The following is a 22,844-nucleotide window of genomic DNA, read 5'->3' as shown; positions in this document are numbered from 1 at the left end:
TGTTACCAATGCAGCCAGTTCTCTGGTTGCTAGGCAGCACTTCCTGCTCATCTCCTAGATAGGAGAGGGTCCATGTATTTTAGGATATTATGGTGCGAAGAAGAGGAGGTGGAGTGAGAGAGTGAGATGTTTTGATTCATTCGGAGCTATTCCACACAGATAACCCACAACATTAAAGCCACTGCCAGGTAAAGTGAATTCCTTTAGATTGGGGTGTACTGTCAAACAAGCGTAAACAAGTGTAAAAATTAAGTTGGCCAGCAGTTTAGCCTGTCACAACGGGTTAGCTACATAACCTAAACTATGCAAACATGTAAACACGTACAGTGTGTCGTTACATTATCTTGGCCCTGACATTGTTACCACGGCACCCAGCCCAGTTGCTATAGTTACACAGCCTCTTTTTTTTACTCAATACTGATTTTGACATATCAAAGTGTAAACTGTTTTAGTTTTATTTATTTGTGTCTATTGCCTCCCCTTCCCAAAACAGTCAGGTGGTGTGGTACACTATGGGTATGTTTCCAGCCAAGAAATGGGCTGACACAGTTATTCAGAGCCACAATAACTCATTTAAGCAGTTGCCAGGTAACCTAGTCTGCATATCTTTGATGGGGCAGGATATGTCACAAAACAATTGTCCATAACATTTTGCAATAAATATTGCAATGTTATGCATTGGGTTTTATGTGCCACTTCATTTTGTAAACTCACTTGTTCGTTGGTCATTGGTTTATTGATGGGAATTGTCAACCCAACCAAAGACAATAATAACAACGACAAAAGAAACTCTCTAAGTATTAATTGAGTATTGGCATAAAATAACAAGACTGTTTTTATTCCCTCTTTTTTAAATTGGATCAATTTGTTAAAGTTTATAATCTGTATGTGTATATTATTATTTACCAAAGATTGAGAGATCTAGATTGAGTTTATGAAGTTGACTAATTCAGGCACAATATTTTCTTTATTGTCTCTCTGATCAAATGTTTCAAGGACGTTTTAATACATCATGAAGTAAGTCTGGTTAACAGGTTTACTAAAATTACTTTGAACACTAATATTCCAAAATTTGTAAATGAATCAAATTCTTTGTTTAAGCATACAATGTGTTGAAGCTGTATTCTATTGATATAGTTCAGTTGACATGAAATTTGTGAGGTGTGTAGAGAAGGCAAAATCGAAACTAAACATGTTGCTTTAAATAACATTACATCTAATTAGCCTGAGCCTCACCTGAGACTAACATGCAGAGTGTGTGACAATGCTATGTAACCTTCTTGTTCCTTTTAGTTCTGTGTGTCAATGCACACCAGTAGGTGGTGCCAAACACCTAAAGAACATCCTAAATCAAGTGCTGCCTATTTTACTAGCAGGCAATAATTCCAGTTCAAATGCATTATGTCATCCAAAAAAAAATAAGAACTATAAGAACATTGCCAAGGAGAAACAAACAAATAATATAAGCAGTTAACCATGATTCTAGTTTTACCCTTAAAACTAAAGTGTTAAAGTGCAGGTAGGCCCAGTTAACCATTTGTTGCTCCTGTGAAGTTGACATACTGGTAAATTCACGATAGGTCAGTGCAGAATCAGTCAATAGCAATTGCTGTACAGTGTGGGGTGTTTACATTTCAGTATGATTGTGCCCAAGTTGCTGTCACATAACTGACTGGTGGTAATGCCACCTATGATTAATGATTAAACAGTTGTTATTGAACTAATTAAATCTGCCTTCTCTGATTTCAATTAAGTGTCAAATTTAATTTTCTCTGTTGCAGAGAAGCCAACTTTGAAGAATTAAGTCTGATTTGTCTGTGTGAACCACATGGCTGAAACAGACAGACAACTTTAACACACATATATGTACAGTGGAAGGCTTGAGGAAAGGAAGTCCTGAATTAGCCTTCATGAATTCATCACAAACTTCAGGTAAGTCTCAGATTATCTGTAAGATGTCCTTCATATTGATGAAACAGGAGTGAGACAGGAGCATGGTTTGTACTAGTGCAGGTGTCGAGCTCCGGTCCTCGAGGGCCGGTGTTCCTGCTGGTGTTCCAGCTCTCTCTGCTGATCACCTTGATCAGGTGTGTCAGTTGGCTTCTCCAACTTGTCATTGACTGAACACACCTGGTCATGGTAATCAGTAGAAGCTGGGGCAGGGAGAGGTGGAAAACCAGCAGGGCAGTGGCCCTCATCGGCATCAGTCTGACACCCCTGTTAGTGTCTGGCTGCTTGGTTGGTATGGTGGATGTCATCTATAGTTGGCACTCTTTATTTGTGCTCTATCTAGACATACTGTAATGGCATCCTGTGGTGACTCTCAGGGAGTCTTTTACACACTTTATGTTGTAAGTTTCATAGCTTTCAATGTCCAGCTCAGTTTCTATGGAAGCTTATTAGACTCAAAATTCAAATGGCAATGCATTTGTCAACACATGAAATAACAAAAAACTAAACATAAATCAATAAATACACAAATATATGAAAACTAGACTCTATCACTAATGCCTATTTAAAACTTCCAGTCACACTCAGTATAATAAAGGTTGTGCAAATATCCACATTCAGTATCACATTTGCTCAATAGTTACTGTCACTATTTTTTCTCTTTCGGGTATGCATGCTGTTTCTGTGCGGGTCTACATATTGTTCAGCCATGGTTAACTTTATTAATCTCACGTTTTTTAATGGAAAGCTGTGTACAGATTTTGAGATTAAAAAAAAGATTCTTAACTGTGTAATAGTTTAATAACTAGTCAAAATTTACCAGTCAGAAACAAAAATCTTGACATTTAAGGTAATAAATTACATTGGTGCTTTTATTTTAAGAGAATTTAGAGGTTGTGTGTGAGTGATTACTAAACTATAAAATAGTCATTAAATAGTAATAATTTATCATTCAAAAGCAAAAATAGCCTTATTAATACAAAAGATTTACATTAAGCCCTTTCAGAATAAACGCACCATAATAAGTGTGTGTGTGTGTGTGTCTGGTTATTTGCTGAATTTGAAAATAGTCTCATTACCAATCTGTAATTATTCAGTCAGAACCAAAAATGTTCCTTTAAATCAAATGAATTGCATTGGTGCGTTTATTTTGAAAGGATTTAGAGGAAATGTGTGGGGGTAATAACATAACTGCCAATTAGTTTTTAAATAGTCATAATTAAACATTCAGTGGCAAAAACAGTGCAGTTCCAGCTAATAAATTGCATTAGTGCTTTTATTTTGAAAGGAAGTAAGGGAAGCATGTGTGGGTAATTACTAAACTGGTAATCTATCTTTAAATAGTCATAATTACCCAGCTAAAAGCAGAAATACTGCTATTAAAGCTAATTATTTGGCTTGGTGCTTTTATTTTGAAAGGATTTCAAGGGAGTGTGTGCTTATTTACTACACAATCCAATAGTGTAGTTGACTAATCAGTACTAAGCATGGAACTGCTGTGTACACTCAGCATAAGGAGTTTGACCTGTCAGTCAAATCTGCAGCTGCAGCGTTACCATGGAGATGAAAGGCGGAAAAATCAGGCTTACTCTGCTTTGTGAAAGCAGAGTTTCGTCCTTGATAAATAGGCTTATTCCAGCAAAACCATAATAGTTATTACAAAAATATTTTCATTTTATGAATCCCAAGGCTTCCCTAAACAACTGGAGTTAATTTTGAGGTCGATAGCGACTAAAGTATAGGTCTGATGGCTTATCCAGACACATCATTAGAAAGACGACAAGTATGACTATGATTTAGTGAAAAATTACATTGATAGAATTGAAGGTGTTGCTTTAGTGACGGGTTAAAGTAGAAGTTCTGTCTCTAAAAAGCGAGCCCTCGCACTCTAGCTGTGGCATCACGCACTCTAGCTCACGCAATAAAAAAAAAACACATGATATTTAGACCCTTACAAGTCGAAAACTATAAAACATACAAGGACGCTGATTTACAAGGAGAAAGTTGAACGATGATGGACGCCTTTGAAGTTTAAATGACGTTTCTATGCCAAAGTATGACGATGACAGAAGCTGATGAAAAGAGCCAAGTTGATAAAAAGTTGAAGTATGATTCCCATAGACGAAAAAAATTACCAGTCAGAAACAAAAATCTTGCCATTTAAGGTTATAAATTACATTGGTGCTTTTATTTTAAAAGGACTTAGAGGTCATGTGTGAATGGTTACTAAACTATAAAATAGTCATTAGATAGTCATAATGTATCCTTCAATATCAAGAATAGCCCTATGAAAGCAAAAGATTTAGATTAAGCCTTTTCAGAATAAAAGCACCCTAATAACTGTAAGTGGTTATTTACTGAACTGTGAAATAGTCTGAACTGTGAAATAGTCTCACGATTGGAAAGTATTCAGAACCAGAAATTTTCTAGTCAATCTTGCCATTAAGGGTAATAAATTGTAATTGGTGCTTTTATTTTGAAAGGATTTAGAGAAAATGTGTGGGGGTAATAGCGTAACTGTCAATTAGTCTTATATAAATAATCATAATTAACCATTCAAAGGCAAAAACAGTGCAGTTAAAGCTAATAAATCATCAACATCACTCACTCTAGCTCACGCAATACACACTAATGGAAAAGCTGAAAATGTAACAAAAAACACACTATATTTAAATGCTCACAAGATGAAAAGTATAGAAGATACGAGGACACTGCTTTATAAGGAGAAAGATCGATGATAGACACTTTTGAAGTTGAAATGATGTTTGTATGCCAAAGTATGACGATGACAGAAGCTTGAACGGCGATTGTACGATGAAGCGTTGAGACAATGAAAGCGACCGAAAAACGGGGCGAAATAATAACAAAAAGAGGAAAAATAAAGAGCGAAGATATCAATAGTGTAAGAGCTGTTGCCACTTCTCCCACTAATAAAGACCGAAGATATCAATAGTCTGAGAGCTGTTCAGCTCTTCCACTAATAAAGAGCAAAGATCTCAATAGTGTGAGAGCTGTTCCAGCTCTCCCACTAATAATGACCGAAGATATCAAAAGTGTGAGAGCTGTTCAGCTCTCCCACTAACTAGTGCTTCCTGGTTTTCTCTGTACCTGCCCTAGCAATGGCCAGGCTGAGAGGGGAACGGAGCCAGCCTGCTGGAGCGAAACTGCTCTGTCTGCCATCGTTTTTCCTCAACATCAATTCAATATTCAATGGCCGAAGGTCCTGCTGTAGATTATTTAGAAGAAGAGTTCTACAGCATAGTCTGATAATCGTGGTTACCTGTATGGGTCAGAGTACAGCGCAGACGAGTTATGCCGTATGGAGGAGTACGAGGCTGCCTGCAAGGAGTAGGACCCGGAATCCAGCAAAGCCAAATGTTGGCATCCACCAGCCAGCAACCACCAATAGCCAGCATCCAGTATTCGCAGACCAAGAACCGGCAGCTAAGAGGAGCTGCATCATATCTCTGCACCGCGTGCGGACTGAATAGCCCAGTGCTGCAATTAATATACCGCTGCCGTTTTTTTCTTGGCTCTAAAGTTGCGGGTTCTACTGCTAATGAGAATGTGTGGAAGCATTTATTGTTGTAGCTTGTGTTGTGAAGTTTGAGTAAAGTCATGAGCTGCTGCTTGTCGTGTTTTGGACAGTCTATCCCTGAATATCCCTGTGCTGAACTTCACTGCTGCTGATTTTGTTCGGATGAAGCTGTGAATTTTACTGCTGATGACACACCATCAGTATTGGGCTGCATGTGAACAAAGAAGCTAAAAAGTACCTTCAGGATACCGGAAAGAAACTGGAAGAAACAGCCAGGACAGAACGGTTGAATGAGCACTAAGTAAGTAATATATTTGCTTTAGTTTGCGCTGCAAAGTTTGAGTAAAGTTACGATCTTCTGTTTGTGTGTTTTAGACTGTTATAAGTAATGTAAGCTTATGTTGCTAATGCTAGCTTGTGTATTACTTCCGAGTAGCTGGTAGCAACTGATTGAATATTACTACTTCATTTTGTGTTAATATCAGCTTCATCGCTGCCGATTCATCTTCAGTGAAGTAGGGAATTCTACTGCTGACGGGGAAACATGTGTGGTATTGATAATTAGTTCAAGCAAGCAGCAGTCGAGGCTAGCTTCAGAAGACCAAGGACAAACCATAAAAAAGCCGGGACAGAACGGTGGAATGAGCACAGAGTAAATAATATATTCAACCGTTTATTGTTTTAGCTTGTGGTGTGAAGTTTGAGCACAGTTATGAGCTGCTGATTCTCGTGTTGTGGACTGTCAGGGATAGAATTAGCTTCTGTTGCTAACGTTAGCCTATGTGTTAGCTTGGCTAGCAGCAACTCTAATACTAATAAAATAATTGATTTCATCCTTTTGCAGGTAATATCAGTTGGTCTCGTATTGGCACAGAGACTCCGTAAAGGGAAAACCGTCTTCTTTTGCCAGCCACTAACAGCAGATGAAGAAAAGAAGAGGGTTTTGGCTAAATGAAAAATCTTAGGCTTTCTAACAACTTTGCTTTAATTAAAAATAAAAGGTTGTGGATCGACTTGGAAACAGTGTCTTTATTCAAATATATACCACTCTATTCTCACCCTGGTCTCATCCACTTTCCAAGCTCGGGTCCTCTACCAAAGGCTAGGGAGCTTGAGGGTTCTGCGCAGTATCCTTGCTGTTCCTAGGACCGCACTTTTCTGGACTGAGTATAGTACATTGAGCTTGGAGCAGGCTTCACTTTTTGGCCTTTTGACCTGGCTGGAGACGGCTGTCTGAGCGCCCCTCCCCCACTCATCGTATATATCTACAGAATTGGCGCTTTCTTCGCTACACGGCTGCGTAGTCTGTTTTCATACAGCATTTACGAGTTTAACTCTAGAGGGCTGGGAGGGTTGGAGATCATTGGCTAGGGGGTGCATTGGTTACCCCATACAAGGGCATTTTCCACCTGGTTTGACATCGATAGAAGTGGGAGGCTTGCTGCCTCCATTTTGGATCTTCCATGGTTTTTTTTTTTTGTCAAAAGTAACTGTTGGAAAATGTATGGATTTATGGTTATTGTTTTTTGAGTATTTGGTGACTGTGCTGTGATTGTTGTTGCTGGAAATGGTTTATATGGTCGGAAAGACGAGAGTCTAAGTTGCTGAGGTTTAGTGCCCCTTCTCAGCTGGACCAATGCTGGGGCAGATACAGAGAAAACCAGGAAGCCCCTGTTGTAGTCTTTGAGCCCAAGGCAAAAATTCTTCTGAGCTGTGTCAGACGACTTGACAGAGGATGACAGAGGAATAAATTATAATTTGTTATTTTTTTATTATATATATATATATATATAATTATATATAATTACATCTTGAGTCTTATGTGTTGAGCTGTTCGGAAACAATATTATTTATATTTGTAAGATAACCAACAGGTTGCAAGTTTTATTCTATTGTTTACGTGGAAGCAGTTTGTGTTTGTGAAGAGAACTGCATAAACATAAAAAAATCAACACAAAAATACATTTATTTCTACACACAAATTGGCAGTTCTATCAGATTTGATATTTTAAAAGTTACAAACAGTTGGTTTATTTGCACACCTATCAGGTAAAGTGTTTGGAGTCATGTGTTCTTGACTTGATGTATATTCCAGTATCTTTATTCTAGTGGGTAATGTCTGATTCCACGTGACATGCTTTTTGATTTGGTAGCACATAATTAATTATTCTATATGAGGTATTGTTTAAAACTTTATCTTGGACTGAATGACGTGTTCACTGCCTGCATGTAATTTGGTTGTTATGGATACAGATATAGAATATAATGTTCACACTCACACAGAAAGCAGTGTGTCTCCAGGGGTTGATGTGCCTCAAATAGACACGCAGAGATGAGTCATCCACTGAGCTACTGCAGTACAAACACACACACGGAGGCTAACAGACAAATACACACTTTTAACAGATGTGTTTTGTATATGTGGCCACTGACAATGCCCAGAGCCATCATTTTTGCTGCCACAGCAATTTTGAGGACGAAAACACAAAACAAACCACATGTAATTAACATGTACAACAAGAAATATTAGTAGTAGTATAAAAGAATGCTGTATAATAGAAAAGCTGAACAGTTGAAGTCAATGCAAAACGAAATTATCAAATTAATTTGGTTCCTAAATTTTTCCTTTCCTGTATTTTAGATTATGTACTTGAGTCATATTGAGGCAGCACTGAGTACAGACACAACTGGTTACACAGGAAGTGAGGATGAATGTGATGAAGAGGTTATATGATTAAGGTAAGCATGAAATGTATCAATTTCATCTTTCCTGAAAGGAAAATTGTCATAATAGTCAGCCCAGAGATGAAAAGCTTACAAATACAGCAAATTACAAATAATCTACGTTGTTAAATAAATTTGAATATTCTACTTGGATTTATTAAAATCTTTTCAATCCATTGTGATTGCTTACATAAATTTATTTCATGTTAATCCTGTATTTTATGTAATCCATACACTGCATTAGCCATTATACTGTTAAAACCATGGAACCTAGTTCTTAAAGTAAAAACTGATAAGGTAGGCTTAAAGAAGGATATAGTACATTCAGCAGCTCAAAATAAGAGAATGTGTGGAACCGTGAAGTAAGGAAGTAACATAACATGTAAGTAAAAATAAATAATTAAAGCCACATAGTAACAATAAACACATTATTATGTAATTAAACATAATAATTTTGTTAAAAAACAATTTTCATAATGATGTTGGAGAAAGTGCATATGCTAATACTGACAAGTGTGATGGATAGATTGAAAAAATAATCTTAAGACTTGATATTGTTTTAGATAGTGCCATAGCGACACGTTTTAACATATGTTATTATAATTGACTGGTGAGCTCTGGGAAATGAAGTGCAGGAACATGAAGGGTAAAAGCTTCAAACCTCCCCTCCCCCCTTAGCTCCTCCACCCCACCCCTGAGCTGTAGGCTTATAGCTTTCTCTCTTGTCTATTTTTATCTGTGACTCCTCCTTCTCCCTGACAAGCTATTTTCAGCTGTAGTCCCTTCATCAACACCCTCTTCATCTCCTTTATATGTTTAGTAAATTATTTTTTTCTCTTCGCTTTTCTATTCCCTGTTCTCGCAACCAATTAACCAGCACAAAGCTGCTGCTAAAAATGAATGTATAAAGGGAAATTGGAGATTCGATTGCGAGGAGTGCCGTTTTGTAATGAAAGTTCCTTTCTATCCATTGATCTACTTGAGCTGTATAACTTCCGTATACCCCCCCAAAGCGATAGTCATTTCACCAGAGAGCGTCACAGACACTCCCACATGGACACAAACAAATGCCAGTGACTCTTGTGAACATTAGCCAACCAGCAGCTTTTTCTTATTGCCTGTCCTGTCCTATTTGAGAGATGGATATGAGAACGACGTAATCCCTGGCTGATTTTTTTGTAGGATGATTTTAACCCACAGCTCTTCTTTTTCAGCTAAACTTTCCTCACATTTTCTCATTTTTTTATTACACTACTCCCTCTCTCTCTCTCTCTCTCTCTCCCTCCTTCCTTCCTTCCTTTCATTCCTTGCTCTCTGTCATTCTCTCAGCGCTTCATTCTAATTTTGGAAGCATGGAACCTCAGGGAGCGCTCTCCCAAAGCTTTTTACGTCCTTGCCTCTCCTCCTTGCCTTCCTCCTCCTCCTCTGCCTCCTCCTCTTCTTTTTCTTTCGTCAAACAAGAGGAGAAAAGCATAAGGATCTTTTGATGCACTATACCAGAGCAATTTGGCTTCTCTTTGCCTCTATTTTTCTTGTATTGCAGTGAGAAGCCATGAAGAGGCAGACACAGCTCTGCTGTTGAACCAATCCTTTACATCACTTCTCAGCTAATGGAAATGCACTTTTTCTGGCAAGAAAGCACATTCCATTGATTTACTCCTGGTTTTGTTTTTTAATGGCTAATGGTTTACTGCTTGGCAAGCTTGGCAAGGAATTTAAGAGGGTTCAGTGTACCAGAGGAAACACAGATGTTCCTTTCATTTACCACAGGGACTGGTACATCTCAAAACATACCAGTTATTTTCTCTGGAAATGGACGAGTATTCTGCATGGACCTGGACTCCCAGTGGTGAATATTTACTGACCAGAGAGTCATATTTCAGATCACTAGTGATTGTGGCTTGTCTGTGGTTGAGGCTGCAGGAGACTGGTCATTACATCACAAACTTCACAGCTTGAGACAGTAGGAGTCCCAACGCAACCAAACCAGCTTTTGTCTAAAAACTCTAATGGAATCTGTAGTGAAATATTGAAATATAATTTAACAATTTAACAAAAGCAAAGCCTTTGGTTGACTGAAAGTTTTCACTTAATTCATTATTAATTTTTGTCATTTCTTTCCCTTAGTCCACAACAACTTGAATCCTAAGCAAAGCCATGCTGGTATCTTGGAAAAAAAACTGACAAAGTAGAACACTACCCTTTGTCTTGGCATGCTGTTGCATCCTACAGTGTCAGGATTGTGCACCATGTTGCAGACCATTTATGAGACTGAGTCCTGTTTTTCCTCGACCAGCACAGACAGCCATCACCAGTCTCTCGACCTTCTGGGTGGCAGCAGGGGCTCCACCACTATCATGACCACTTCTGGTGAGTCATATCTGGCAAATGACAGGTGGCATTAGCGTGGCACATGTATTTCTAAGATCAATAAGTTACTTTGTGTTTTGTGGGACATTTTTTCTAACACAGAGGCAAGTGTGTGTTTTGAGGCTGTTATTGGTTATTGGTATGCTACACATTTTGAACAGATAGATACCGGTTAGAACAGGCATAGAACAGATAGAACAGGTTTAAATTCTTTAAACTGTGTCTTTAGAGGCATAGAGAGACTTAAGGCAACTTTATTATGCATGTTGAAAAAATATTATTATTATTGTTATTAATATATATTAATATAATTATTAATAATATTATAATTATTAGTTATATACTGTTTTAAACAGGAAAAAGGAAATTTGTTATTTTATGAGGTGAATATAGACTTTCAAGGCTTTGTCATACTGATCATCGGGTAACGTTACAATAGTTTCAGATTGTGAATAAGACAAAAGTGTAATATTTAGCTTTTTATCATTAATTTCTTTTTCTAAATCAGTCATTCTTGGCTATTCACCTATTTAAGGCTTTTTAAAATTCAAGAGTCGGAAGAATTTCTGTAATAGATTCATGTAGTACAGTGACACCACTTTGCTTTCTACGTCACACTGTGTCTTCCAACACTGCTGTTAACAGTCAGTCTTTTGCTCTACACAACCTGAAAGTGTTATGTTCATAATTGCAGACCTATTTTGGTTGTTCTTCTTCTTCAAGTCCTATCATTGATCCATTTGGCTGTTAAATAGCAGTAGGAATAGTTACAGTTTTGTTTGAAGTAAAAAGTAAAACCCCAAAGTTAGGTCAAAATGGTCTGGACTGTAGCTTGTTACTATCTTGATGTGAGCAGGTTGAGATGAACAGGATGCTTTGATCTAATCTTCTTTAAGCAATTACAGTGTTGGCTTACTAGTAATTCCAAGTCAGTATGTTTGTCTTTGTATACGTTGACACTTTACAGACTGGAGTACAATGGCCACTTTCTTCTTTTTACTTACACTCGAACGTAAGCTACTTCCAACTTTCCAATCAAAACAGAGTGGGGTGGGAAAGTTTTTTTTTTTTAGAGGTAGTAAAAGCATTTCCACTTATTTTACTTTGAAGTTATATAATCCTTACCTACAATCAGTTGAGCCCCAGTTAAAAAATTAAATACTGTAAGCATATTATTGTGAATTTAAAGTTTGCAGAAAAAAACGACAACCAGACCAGAGAGTTCCAGACATCCCTCTACCTGGACACTTCCTCCAGCTCTTCCGGTGGGACCCCAAGGCGTTCCCAGTCCAGCCGAGAGACATAGTCTCTCCAGCGTGTCCTGGGTCTTCCTTGGGGCCTCCTACTGGTGGGACATCCCCCAAAACACCTCCCCAGGGAGGCGTCCAACCATTAGATTCAATTCTTTAACTCAATTTAAATATTACCAATTCAGACCAAAAATTTTACAAAAAGTTTGTTTGTTTGTTTGGTACTACCTAGATTGATAGTTTGATGATGAAAAGTAAAATAGTAAATAATAAAATTTATCAGAAAACTGAGTCTAAATTAAAGTTGCTGGATATAATATATATATATCCGGCAACTGGATATAAAAACCGAATCAATTTCTTAAAATTAATGCTAAAATTCACAAGAGAATTAGTTTGCTTTATCATTTTAAGGTATTGCCCTCCTAGTACACGCAGCCATTTAACATATACAGTAGGTAACATTAGAATACTGACCACTGCGGTTTAGGTCTGCCATACCATAATTCTCCTACCTCTTTCTATAACAACACAATGTATGACTCCTCTCTTTATCTGAGCTTCAAATTTGTCCACAGAACACAAGCTCAATTTGATGGTTACCAGGAATGGTTCTTTTCTGACGGCATTGTGCCAAGTGTCAAGTTTGGTGGAGGGGGGATTATGATAAGGGGTTGTTTTTCAGGAGCTGGGCTTGGGCCCCAGTGAATAGCAGTTAACTCTGAATGTTGAAAATTCCCATAAACACACTTCTCTTGTGGACCTCTCATCTTGTAGACAACCTTTACAAAAGATTTTAAACTGTTATAGCTGCAAAAGGTAGACAAATGTCATATTGAACCCTATGGCTGTGTGTGAATTTAAGTGAATGGGAGTCAGGGCAGGTGTGTGAATGCTTTTGTCAATTGAATAGTATTTAGGTTTGTCATTATTCAATAGTCTTAAAATATGTGAACTTCAGATTCCTAGTTCAAACAAAACTTTTTTGGAACAGGATGACCTGTTTCTCTGGTGATTTTTTTCCCGTGTAGGTTTATGGTAATATTGACATGCACTGAATGAATTGCTATGACACTCACAGAGCTGAAAGCAAAGCTGTTCCAGCTCCAGCAATATGAAAAGTAAATGAAGTATTGCTTTGACAAACAATGTCAATGTGTCACTTGTTACTTGAACATTTAAAAAAAATTAGTCTGGCAACACTTTTTTTTCTTATGAATTCGCACTTGTATTAAGAACATAGACATGCTTCTATTCATAATATCTGGGGATGTGTATATGGGCATGTACACTATGAAATATGATGGGAAAGCTGGACAGTAGCAATAGTAGATAAAATTATTTAAATTTAAAAAATTTAGCTTCACATTTTCCATGTTGAATACTGTCCAGCTATAGCACCAAAATCTCGTTCACAGGACTCACAAGGTGAACGAACATTTGTTTGGACAATTTGTGTCTTTCTTTTATGTCTTTATTCTAGTGCATGAATTGCTGTTTGTAAGTGCATCTGTAATAAGTTGGAGGTTGATATGGTTGAATTAAATGTTTCTTGGTCCCCACCTTTTTGGTAGATTGTACGGTAATGTGTGTGTTTACCAGACTATAAATGTCTTCAGTTTGACGTCAGACGCTGGTTGCTGTGGAATGCTATTCTCTTGCCACACACACACACACACACACACACACACACACACACACACACACACACACACACACACACACACACACACACACACACACACACACACACGCAGGGGCAGTGAGTCACTGTAATGGAAGGGGGAGACACGTGCGTCACAGCAAAATGCCAGAATATTTGTTTAGGTAATTTAGATGTGAGTGGCTACACATGCATGGCCAAACATATACACAGACACATGCCTTTATAATTTGCTTGCAGTTTTCTGGCTTTCCAACTTTGTCTTGCAGCGGTCTCAGTGCCTTAGATTAAGGGTTCTAAACCAAAGAATCTGGATAGCTTATTGCACATGATTTCACATGTGAGTTATAACAAATGTTTTACTGGATTATCACAATGGATTTTCATTAAAAGTTACTAAAAGTGCCACGTTATGCCTTAATTCGTGCCTTAATGCCTTAATAAAGGGAGTCTTTGGTGACCTCTAGTGGCGCCTTTTGTATGTACAGAGGGAGACCCGCATGCACCAGCTAAAAGACAACATTGTGTTCGTATTTCCGACCCGCACTACTGTGGAGGAAAGTTTGTTCAGTTCAATTCATTTCAATTCATTTCAATTCAATTCAATTCAATTCAATTCAATTCAATTCAATTCAATTCAATTCAATTCAATTCAATTCAATTCAATTCAATTCAATTCAATTTTATCTATATAGCCAAATCACAGCAAAGTTATCTCAAGGCCCTTTACAAAGTAAGGTTTAAGACCTCACACAACTAAACCCAACAAATCACACATACAGCAAGCCTTTAATTTGACAGCGGTGGAGAGGAAAAACTCCCTCTCTAACGAGGAAGAAACCTCCAGCAGAACCAGGCTGGATGTGGGCGGCCATCTGCCTTAAACAGTTGGGATGAGGGGATAGAGAGAGAGAAAAGCACAGCAACAACAACAAGCAACAACAAGCAACAACAGAGCACAGGCAGGATGGTTGAACCAGGAACTGGACACAGGCAGGATGGAGGAGAGAGACAGAGTGGGGGAGAAGCACAACTACTCGAGAGAAAGAGACAAGGTTAGTTGAACATAGAAAAATGATGGGAGGTTATTGGACAGAAGAGGTAGAAGGAAACAGAGGAGCTGAGTGTATAAATTAAGTCCCCCAGCAGTCTTTGTCTATTGCAGCTTAACTAAGAGATGGTTCCTGTGACTAACAATCATTGCCAGTGATCTGAACCATCCCTAACTATAAGCTTTATCTAAAAGGAAGGTTTTAAGCCTGATCTTAAAGGGATCATATCATGTAAAATCCACTTTTTAAACATTTTGGAGCGTTCCTATGAATCTATGGGTTACATATACACACACTGAGCATGGTAGAAATGCATTTCCTCCTTTTTTCACATTTTTAAAATGTGAATTTTCTCATCCAATGGAGACAGACCTCATCAACCTCTGAAGCCGTGACCCCGTTGTCGTCACAGAAGCAGGAAGTCCTCCCTGCAAATCCTGAACCACCACCCCCACAATGATACCGAACCAAAACTGGACTTCCGCCATTTCCCCCCTCTCACTCACCGTGAATAGACGAGCATGGCAGCGCCCAAATCCTCCCATAGAAATAGTTCGTTTCTTAGGTGTTCTAACCAACACCAAATTCTCTTCACTTTACCAAGGGATCAACAAGTGAGGATTTGTGGGTCACTTTTATTTTAAACGGATCGGTGCCAGAAACACTGCCTCAGCATTTATACATATGTGCATTTTAAACGAGGGTGCGTACAATGCTGGATTTGTAGTACTGAAGTAAGTACATGCTTAATACTTATAATGTTTTTAAATGTTAGTTTGTCTGTTTAAAATGTAGTAACTCATGTGTGAAGCAAGTTAGTAGCTAGCTATGCTAACGGCTACAGCCAATCGACCGAGCCTTTGTCCCCTTTAAATGTGCTTATGTGGGTTCCTGCAGCCACACATCTGGAGAGAACAGCTAATAGCTATGGGCCTTCGAGCGGCTACAGGCAGGGAGCGGTAGATCTAGCTCGCTGTAGTAAGTACGTGCTTGATACTTGTGTTGTCTTAATATGTTAGTTGGTCTGTTTAAAATGTAGTAACCCACATGTGAGACAAGCTAATGGCTATCGGCCTTCGTGTGACTACAGGCAGGAAGCGGTGGGTCTAGCTTTTGGCCTTTTTCTGCAATCACCTACACCTCGGGGGGGACAGCTGATAGCTCTCAGCCTTCGAGCGGCTACAGGCAGGGAACGGTGGGTCTAGCTCGCTGTAGTAAGTATGTGCTTGATACTTAATAAGTTGGTAGGTCTGTTTAAAATGTAGTAACCCACGTGAGACAAGCTGATGGCTATCGGCCTTCGAGCGGCTACAAGCAGGGACTGGTGGGTTTAGCTTTTGTCCTTTTTCTGTAATCGCATACACCTGTGGGGAACAGCTGATCGTTATCGTCCTTCGAACGGCGACAGGCAGGAAGCGGTGGATCTAGCTCGCTGTAGTAAGTTTGTGCTTGATACTTGTGATTTCTAAATGTTAGTTGGGTCTGTTTAAAATGTAACCCACTTGTGAGACAAGCTAATATCTAGTTTTGCTCACGGCTACAGCAAGCCTTTGTCCCTTTTTAAGTATGCTACTCTGAGTTGGCGCAATCACACGCCTGTGTGGGGAAAGCTAATAGCTATGGGCCTTCGATCGATGACAGGCAGGGAGCGGTGGATCGAGCTTTTGTCCTGTTGACATGTGCTGCCACTCCTGTTTGTGTGTTGCGTTAGCCGTTAGCATGCTGTTAGGCCTTTGCACTTTAGAGCTACAGCTGGTCGATCGCTACAATAAGAAACTGCAGATGAACGCGGTTATGTCTATTATTACCCCGTCCTGTGTCACAGCCTAAATCAACTTGTGATTTGGGGTTATGTCATTGTTCTATCAAATTCTATGATTAGTTAGAATGATTACTGTGTTGTCTTTCAAGCTTAGTTGCTAATTAGTCACATCTCTACAATAACTGCTGCTTATCTGGTCAGTTACCTATAGCTTATGTACCATAGCCATTATATTTGCAGGACCAAGACAATTTTCAGTAAATGTAACATTGTCTTTTCTATACTATAGGGTGGCACATCCCAGTTACCCACGTGCAAGGATGTTGTCAAACAGAGAAATTACTGCCGACTGTTAGTACACAGACATCTGCTGCCCAGCTCAGGAGTGAAGGTATGTACGTTTGTATGCACAAACAGTAAGGTGGGCAGTAGAAGATTTTAATTTTAATTAGTATATACTGTTTAGATTTTATATTTAAATTGTAACAACTGTTATCTGTTGTTTTAGCACAGGCAGTCCTGTCCTCTTGTTTGATATAATTTTTTGTCTGGTATTGTTACATTAGAGAGGGTTTTGACCTACATAATACTAAACATTTTACTAATCTACAATTCTGATTGCAGTACCTTTGTTTTGATGAGGTGATGGTGAGGACAGCCACAGCTTCCATCTGGTAGAGGACTGCTTCCGCTCAGTCTTCCAAATAGTGATGAGAACAAGGATCACCACATCTCCGTGGTCATTTGTTTACAACTATACCTGTCCTGCTGCAGGAACAAATCTCAAAAAAAAACAAGTGTACCCCCTACCCAGGACATGGACTGTTTACCCTACTTCCATCAAGCATTTCATCTGTAAGGCCCTGCAAAAGCTTCTGTCCACAAACCCCCAGACTTCTTAATTAACTCAGTAACCTATACAGTGCACATTGGAGTGTGAAGATAACAGTTTGTTCTAGCTTTGGAGTAGTGGTGCATTTTTTTGGTTGACAATAAAGTTGGCTTTAACTATTACGTATTTCACTGAACTCTGTTTCTGAAGAGAAAACACCTTTATTCAGGAAATCATAGTATTGTCTCTTTCTAATATGGTAAGTTATAAAGGTGAACCGTCCATAAATAAAAAGCATATAAATTATATATAAATAAAAAAAATCTTAATAGAGTATTGCACTCACTCAAGGAGTTATTCCACAGTTGGTCTTTATCCATCATACAGTGATCATTATCACCTTATTATAATTTCAGTATAGTGTGGATGCAATTACACAGCTAACGCTATTTATAAGCTATTGCTAGTTCGGCTGCTCCATAAGTTTGCGTAGTTATGTATGTTGCATTCGGTGTTCATTTGAAGCGTAGCTAAATGCATGTTTGTATAGCCTTCCTTATTATTTCAGTTTCACGAGAGACAGCAGGGGGTGGTGAATGTCGCTAATAAAGCAGAGTGACTTTATCTGGCAACAGAATCCTTATTCTACAGTGGTAGCAATGAAAAGTGTCGGCCTCTACTGTTGTTGGCATCCACCTTTAACGCGGTATCACTGTGTTTGCTGTGATACCGCTGTGTTAGAGTGTGTGCTACGCCCTTTTTGCCTGTAGTTGGCATTTGGCTCCCGCTGTTAGAAGTCAAACGCTGTTGTTCGTCGGTTCATGTGAACAGCTACATTTAAGTCCTGGGTAGTATAATGGTTAAGATAAAGGTCTTGGAAACGTTTGTTCCGAGTTCAAATCCCCATGTCACCAATACTCTAATTTAACTTACCGGAACTGCCCAACATAAACACGCCCCTGCACCAATATGGAGTAGGGGGAAGGGATGAGACGTTTGCCTTTGCATGAGACACCATGTTAATGGCGCAAAGCAAGTTCCTAATCCACTGTGTTGCCTGTGTAATGAAAGTGTGTTTTTGTGCAGATATTGTGATTAATGTGATTCTGGTAAAATATATTGGTGTGGTCTACACCCTAAAAAAGCTTAGGTGAGCATAACGATTGAGAGCCTCTTTTCAGACAGAACGACCAATCCACAGCACTAGTTAGACACCGCCCCCTTCTCACCAAAGCACTTAGACATAAATATCTTTAAGTTCAGTTATAAACTAAATAGTTTAGTTTTTACTAAATTTACTAAACAGTAAAATAGTCCTATTAACTAGTCATAATACACTAGTTGAAAACAGAAATATTGCTTTATTTAGCGAAAAGTCTGGATTGGTGCTTTTATTTTGAAAATATATGGCGAAAGCATGTGAAGGTAATTTCTTAACAGTACAATAGTCTTATTAACTAGTCATAATAAAGCAGTTAAAGGTAAAAATTATAGCTAAAGATTAGCTAAAGATCTGGAGTGGTGCTTTTATTTTGAAAGGATTTCAAGGTGTGTATCTTAAAAAAAGGTAACTCCTTTCGGCTTTATCCCTTCAGGGGTCGCCACAGCGAATGATTCGCATGATAGATTTGGCAGATTTACGCTGGATGCCCGGCCTGACGCAACCCCTCCCGGAGGGGATTGAAACCACGACTCGCTGACCACTGCGCCACAGCCAGGGCAATAGCCAATAGTGTTTCCTTAATACTTAAGCTATAAAATAGTGTCAATAACTAGTCAAATTTACGCATTCAAAAGCAAAAAATAGCACTATTAAAGCTTAGGCTATGTATGGGTGCTTTTATTTTTAAAGGATTGGAAGGTGGTGTGTGGGCTTAATACGTAAACTATAAAATAGTCTCATTAACTAGTCACACTTACGCATTCAAAGGCACGAATAATGCATTAAAGCTAAAGACATAGATTGGTGCTTTTTTGAAATGACTTGTATGTGCTTGTATGTTTTTAATGGGTTGAAAGTTGTAAAAGTTTAAAAGTTGTAAACCTAAAGCAAAAGTAAATACTCAAATAGAACATCATGCATCAATCATTGCAAATGTCACTACTTCTCATACGAGTTTCAGTTACAGTGCCAACAATGACTCACTTTGTAATGTAATGTTGAAGTTATTCCTCAAGAAATGCTGAAACATTAAAACAAATAGCTGAAAGTGGTTGAGACATCAAAGGTATAGCTGAATATATCTATATAAGAAAAAAGACAAAGCTAAATATACAAAATAAAAAAATGTTTGCTTTTATACTGAAAGGATCTGCAGTAATTGTGTGTTGGTAATTAAACCATAAATAAGGCTCATTATTATTATCAAAAGTAGAATTAGTGGTATTTAAGCTAAAGATCTAGATTGGTGCTTTTATTCTGAAATGATTTAGAGGAAGTGTGTGTGCTAAATTACTAAAAAAACAGTGTAATGAACTCATCAGTAATCTGATCTGTAATCTAATGCACAGAGCTGCTGTGGACACTTGGCATTAGGACTTTGACCTGTCAGTCACCTGTTCTGAGCTCAATTACCAATCTACTGCAGCTGCACTGTTCGTCATGGAGATGGTTCTCCATACGCAGGAATCAGTTGTAGTAAGGCTGATTTGCACCCCTGCTTAACAGGCTTGTTACAACAAAGCCATAAGGGTTATCACAAAAATAACTTCACTTTATGAATCCCAAGGCTTCAATGGGCGTTTTATTATTATTTTAATAGCCTTTTGTTCATGTGTGTTTGTAATGTGTTATTGTTGTTTTGTTTGCTGCACCCTGAGGGAGGAGAGTGTGTTACCCTCAGGCTGCAGTGATATGTTGGATGTGTGAAAAATAAATAGGATTTGCACTCTGCTAAGGGAGCACCCATAAAGAGACGATCTCTTCTTGTCTCTCCACCTGCACAGAGCTATTTGGGGTTATGCGGTGTATGGGACACAGCTATTCTCTCTAGTTCAGTGTAGAAATTAGCTGCACGGTTCGTCATTATTTTTAAAAACAGCTAAAACTTTTTTTAATAACTGAAAGTGGTTAATAAAATAAATAATACAAGTATAGTAAGTAATGTGTACACCTGCTCTGATCATGAATCAACAGTGTAATGAACGCATCAGTAATACGCATAGAGCTGCTGTGAACACTGAGCATTAGGCATTTGACCTGTCAGTCAAACTGTTACTGAACTCAATCACTGATCTACTGCAACTGTGCGTTGTCATTAAGACGGTTGTGAACAATTAAAACAATTATGTTCACAGAGTGAAAATTGTGGCTGTAGTGATGAGTTAAAGAAAGAGTTCTGGCTTAAAAAAACGTACAGTGCCCTCACACTCTAGCTGTGCCATCACACACTCTAGCTCTCACAATACACACTAATGGAAAAGCTGATAATTCCTCAAAAACCACCCAATGTCGCCTTCCGTCTACAACGGCGCAGCTGCAGCTTTGACCGGCAGGTCACACTCCTGATGCTCAGTGTAGCAGCTCGTTGCACATTCTCCCCGTGTTTGCGTGGGTTCCCTCCGGGTTCTCCGGCTTCCTCCCACAGTCCAAAGATGTCCATTAGGTTGATTGGCTTCTCTCCATTGCCCGAAGGTGTGTGTGTGTGTGTGTGTGTGTGTGTGTGTGTGTGTGGTGTGTGTGTGTGTGTGTGTGTGTGTGTGTGTGTGTGTGTGTGTGTGTGTGTGTGTGTGTGTGTGTGTGTGTGTGTGTGTGTGTGTGTGACTGAATGGTTGTCTGTCTGTGTGTTTCCCTGTGATGGGCTGGCGACCTGTCCAGGGTGTATCCTGCCTCTCGCTCATAGCCAGCTGGGATAGGCTCCAGCACCCCCGCGACTCTGCATATGGGATTCAGTGATATGGAAGATGGATGGATGGCATTGTATTCAAAACTGGTGTAATTTTCTACTTACTTAGACACAAACAACTTTAAGTTCAGTTATAAACTACTTTACATTTAAGACACTCATGAGGTTTGTGTACTCATATTTATATATATTATATAAAGTACACAAACCTCATGCACTTCCAGTTTACCTGTGGGCCTTCATCACTGCTCCACTTGGTGCATGAATGTGCAATTGCAGGTAATTTCTTTAAAAGGATCTAGGGGGTGTAACAAGGCAGCTATGCATTAAGTACATCACAGTGGGGGGTCATGGCTGGTGTAGGGGGGCTTGGTGGAATGCTACCTAAGTCATGCTAATTTCATGGTGAGATGAGTGTGAAATCCCGCAGGAGCGAGGCAGCGAAAATTTGTGGCTCCATCTGTAGCTTTTATGAAGACCTGTGTGTACAGACAAAAACTGTACGCACATTCAACAACTACAAGCCACAATATATGTGCAATAACCACTTTCAACCCTGTTGAATTTCACATTGCGAGCTATAGTTTCTTTATTGTTTATTATTTTTTTCAAAACTATATTTAAAATTGTATTTAATTGTGTTTTTTGTGAGGGAACAAAGACAGGGCCAGATCATCACAATTCCTTGGAAAAAATCAGGACGCTAGTCTCATTTTAACCACCAGGTGGCACAGCGTTGATTAGAAGCCTCCAAAGCACTACAGCGTAACTGAGGTCCGACTGTTCATTTCTACATGTAACACACATATATTACACCAGACCTATTTTACTATTAAGTTTTTACTATTAAGTATCTGTTGTGTGCTCAAACGTGGGGAGTGTGAAGGGCAACAACTTGTTGATGGCTTAGTTATTTTCTGTTCACTGCAAAGTTATAATTGCTCTGTGTGGTTTAAAACAAGCACGCCACAGCAGCAACACGTTCTTGTTTTCATTCTCTTCAGCTTTTTCGTGTCTTTAAATAGAAGGCGTCTCTTAAAAATATGTACACACCCACCGCTCTAACATCTGATACAACATATTGACTTCACATAATTCCGTGATTATGCGTCGCGGTTTAATTAATATAATTTGAATGCGCATGGCCAAGTAAAGACGTAGAGCGCAGTCCATCTGCGACTACAGCCGCTTATTTAGGTTTTAAACTTCCACAACTTGTTAATGAATGTTTTCCAATTTTCGTAGATTTTACGTAAATGACTGTAATAATCATAGGAATTTGTTTTACAGCAGTTGTCGATTGTAATTTTGACAGGACGCCAGAAATAAGCAGATCTACAGCGACGCATTACAGCAACATGTTTGTTCCTACGTGTTTACTCTGTGTCTGCAGAACTGCAGTTTGACTTGTTTTGACTGTGCGTGTCAAAAACGACACCCATCTAGTTTTAACAAATGTGCAATAATAATTATAAACAGAAAACGCTTGAAAGCCGTTCCGTTTTATATTTCGTTTATTTCGTTATTACTCCTTTCACCTGTACCACATAAAGTCATTGCAGAGCTACAGCCTTGTTCCTACGAAGTTAACCAGCTGTTTATTTCGTTATTTCCTCTTTCATGTCCGTCTGGTGAATGAAAGTGGGCGTGGCCATCCACGTCCCAGAGCAGGGACACTGGGGGAAGGGAAAACACGCATCAACACGCAGGACAAAGATCTGCGTTTCTCTGCTGCTACAGCCTCGGCTGCGTTGGGTTGTTAGTCTCCCTTTCACCTGTACCATATGAAATGTGTTGATCAGCCGTTTTTATTCCCCAGGTTTGAACAGGGCAAACATTATTTTTATTTACAAAAAAA

At 38.8% G+C, this 22,844-nt stretch overlaps 1 protein-coding gene across 18 annotated transcripts in view; it reads left to right on the top strand.

Moving 5' to 3' along the window:
• Positions 1 to 22,844, top strand: part of hdac5 (histone deacetylase 5) — a 112,667-nt gene that overhangs the window by 13,318 nt on the left and 76,505 nt on the right. For 3 of the 18 annotated variants that reach the window (XM_055510662.1, XM_029159358.3, XM_055510661.1), the window contains exon 2: positions 1,782 to 1,932. The exons of 2 other annotated variants lie outside the window; for them this stretch is intronic. In XM_055510662.1, the coding sequence (XP_055366637.1) occupies positions 1,911 to 1,932 (22 nt within the window). In that variant the 5' untranslated portion in view covers positions 1,782 to 1,910. Of the gene's footprint in view, positions 1 to 1,781; positions 1,933 to 8,129; positions 8,228 to 9,755; positions 10,583 to 22,844 lie in introns of all 18 variants that reach the window. 13 more of the 18 variants (XM_055510660.1, XM_029159347.3, XM_055510663.1 and 10 more) reach the window with 11 other exon arrangements.

Source organism: Betta splendens, chromosome 8 (genome assembly GCF_900634795.4).
Source record: "Betta splendens chromosome 8, fBetSpl5.4, whole genome shotgun sequence".
Lineage (NCBI taxonomy): Eukaryota > Metazoa > Chordata > Actinopteri > Anabantiformes > Osphronemidae > Betta > Betta splendens.
This window is presented reverse-complemented; position numbering and strand designations above follow the sequence as displayed.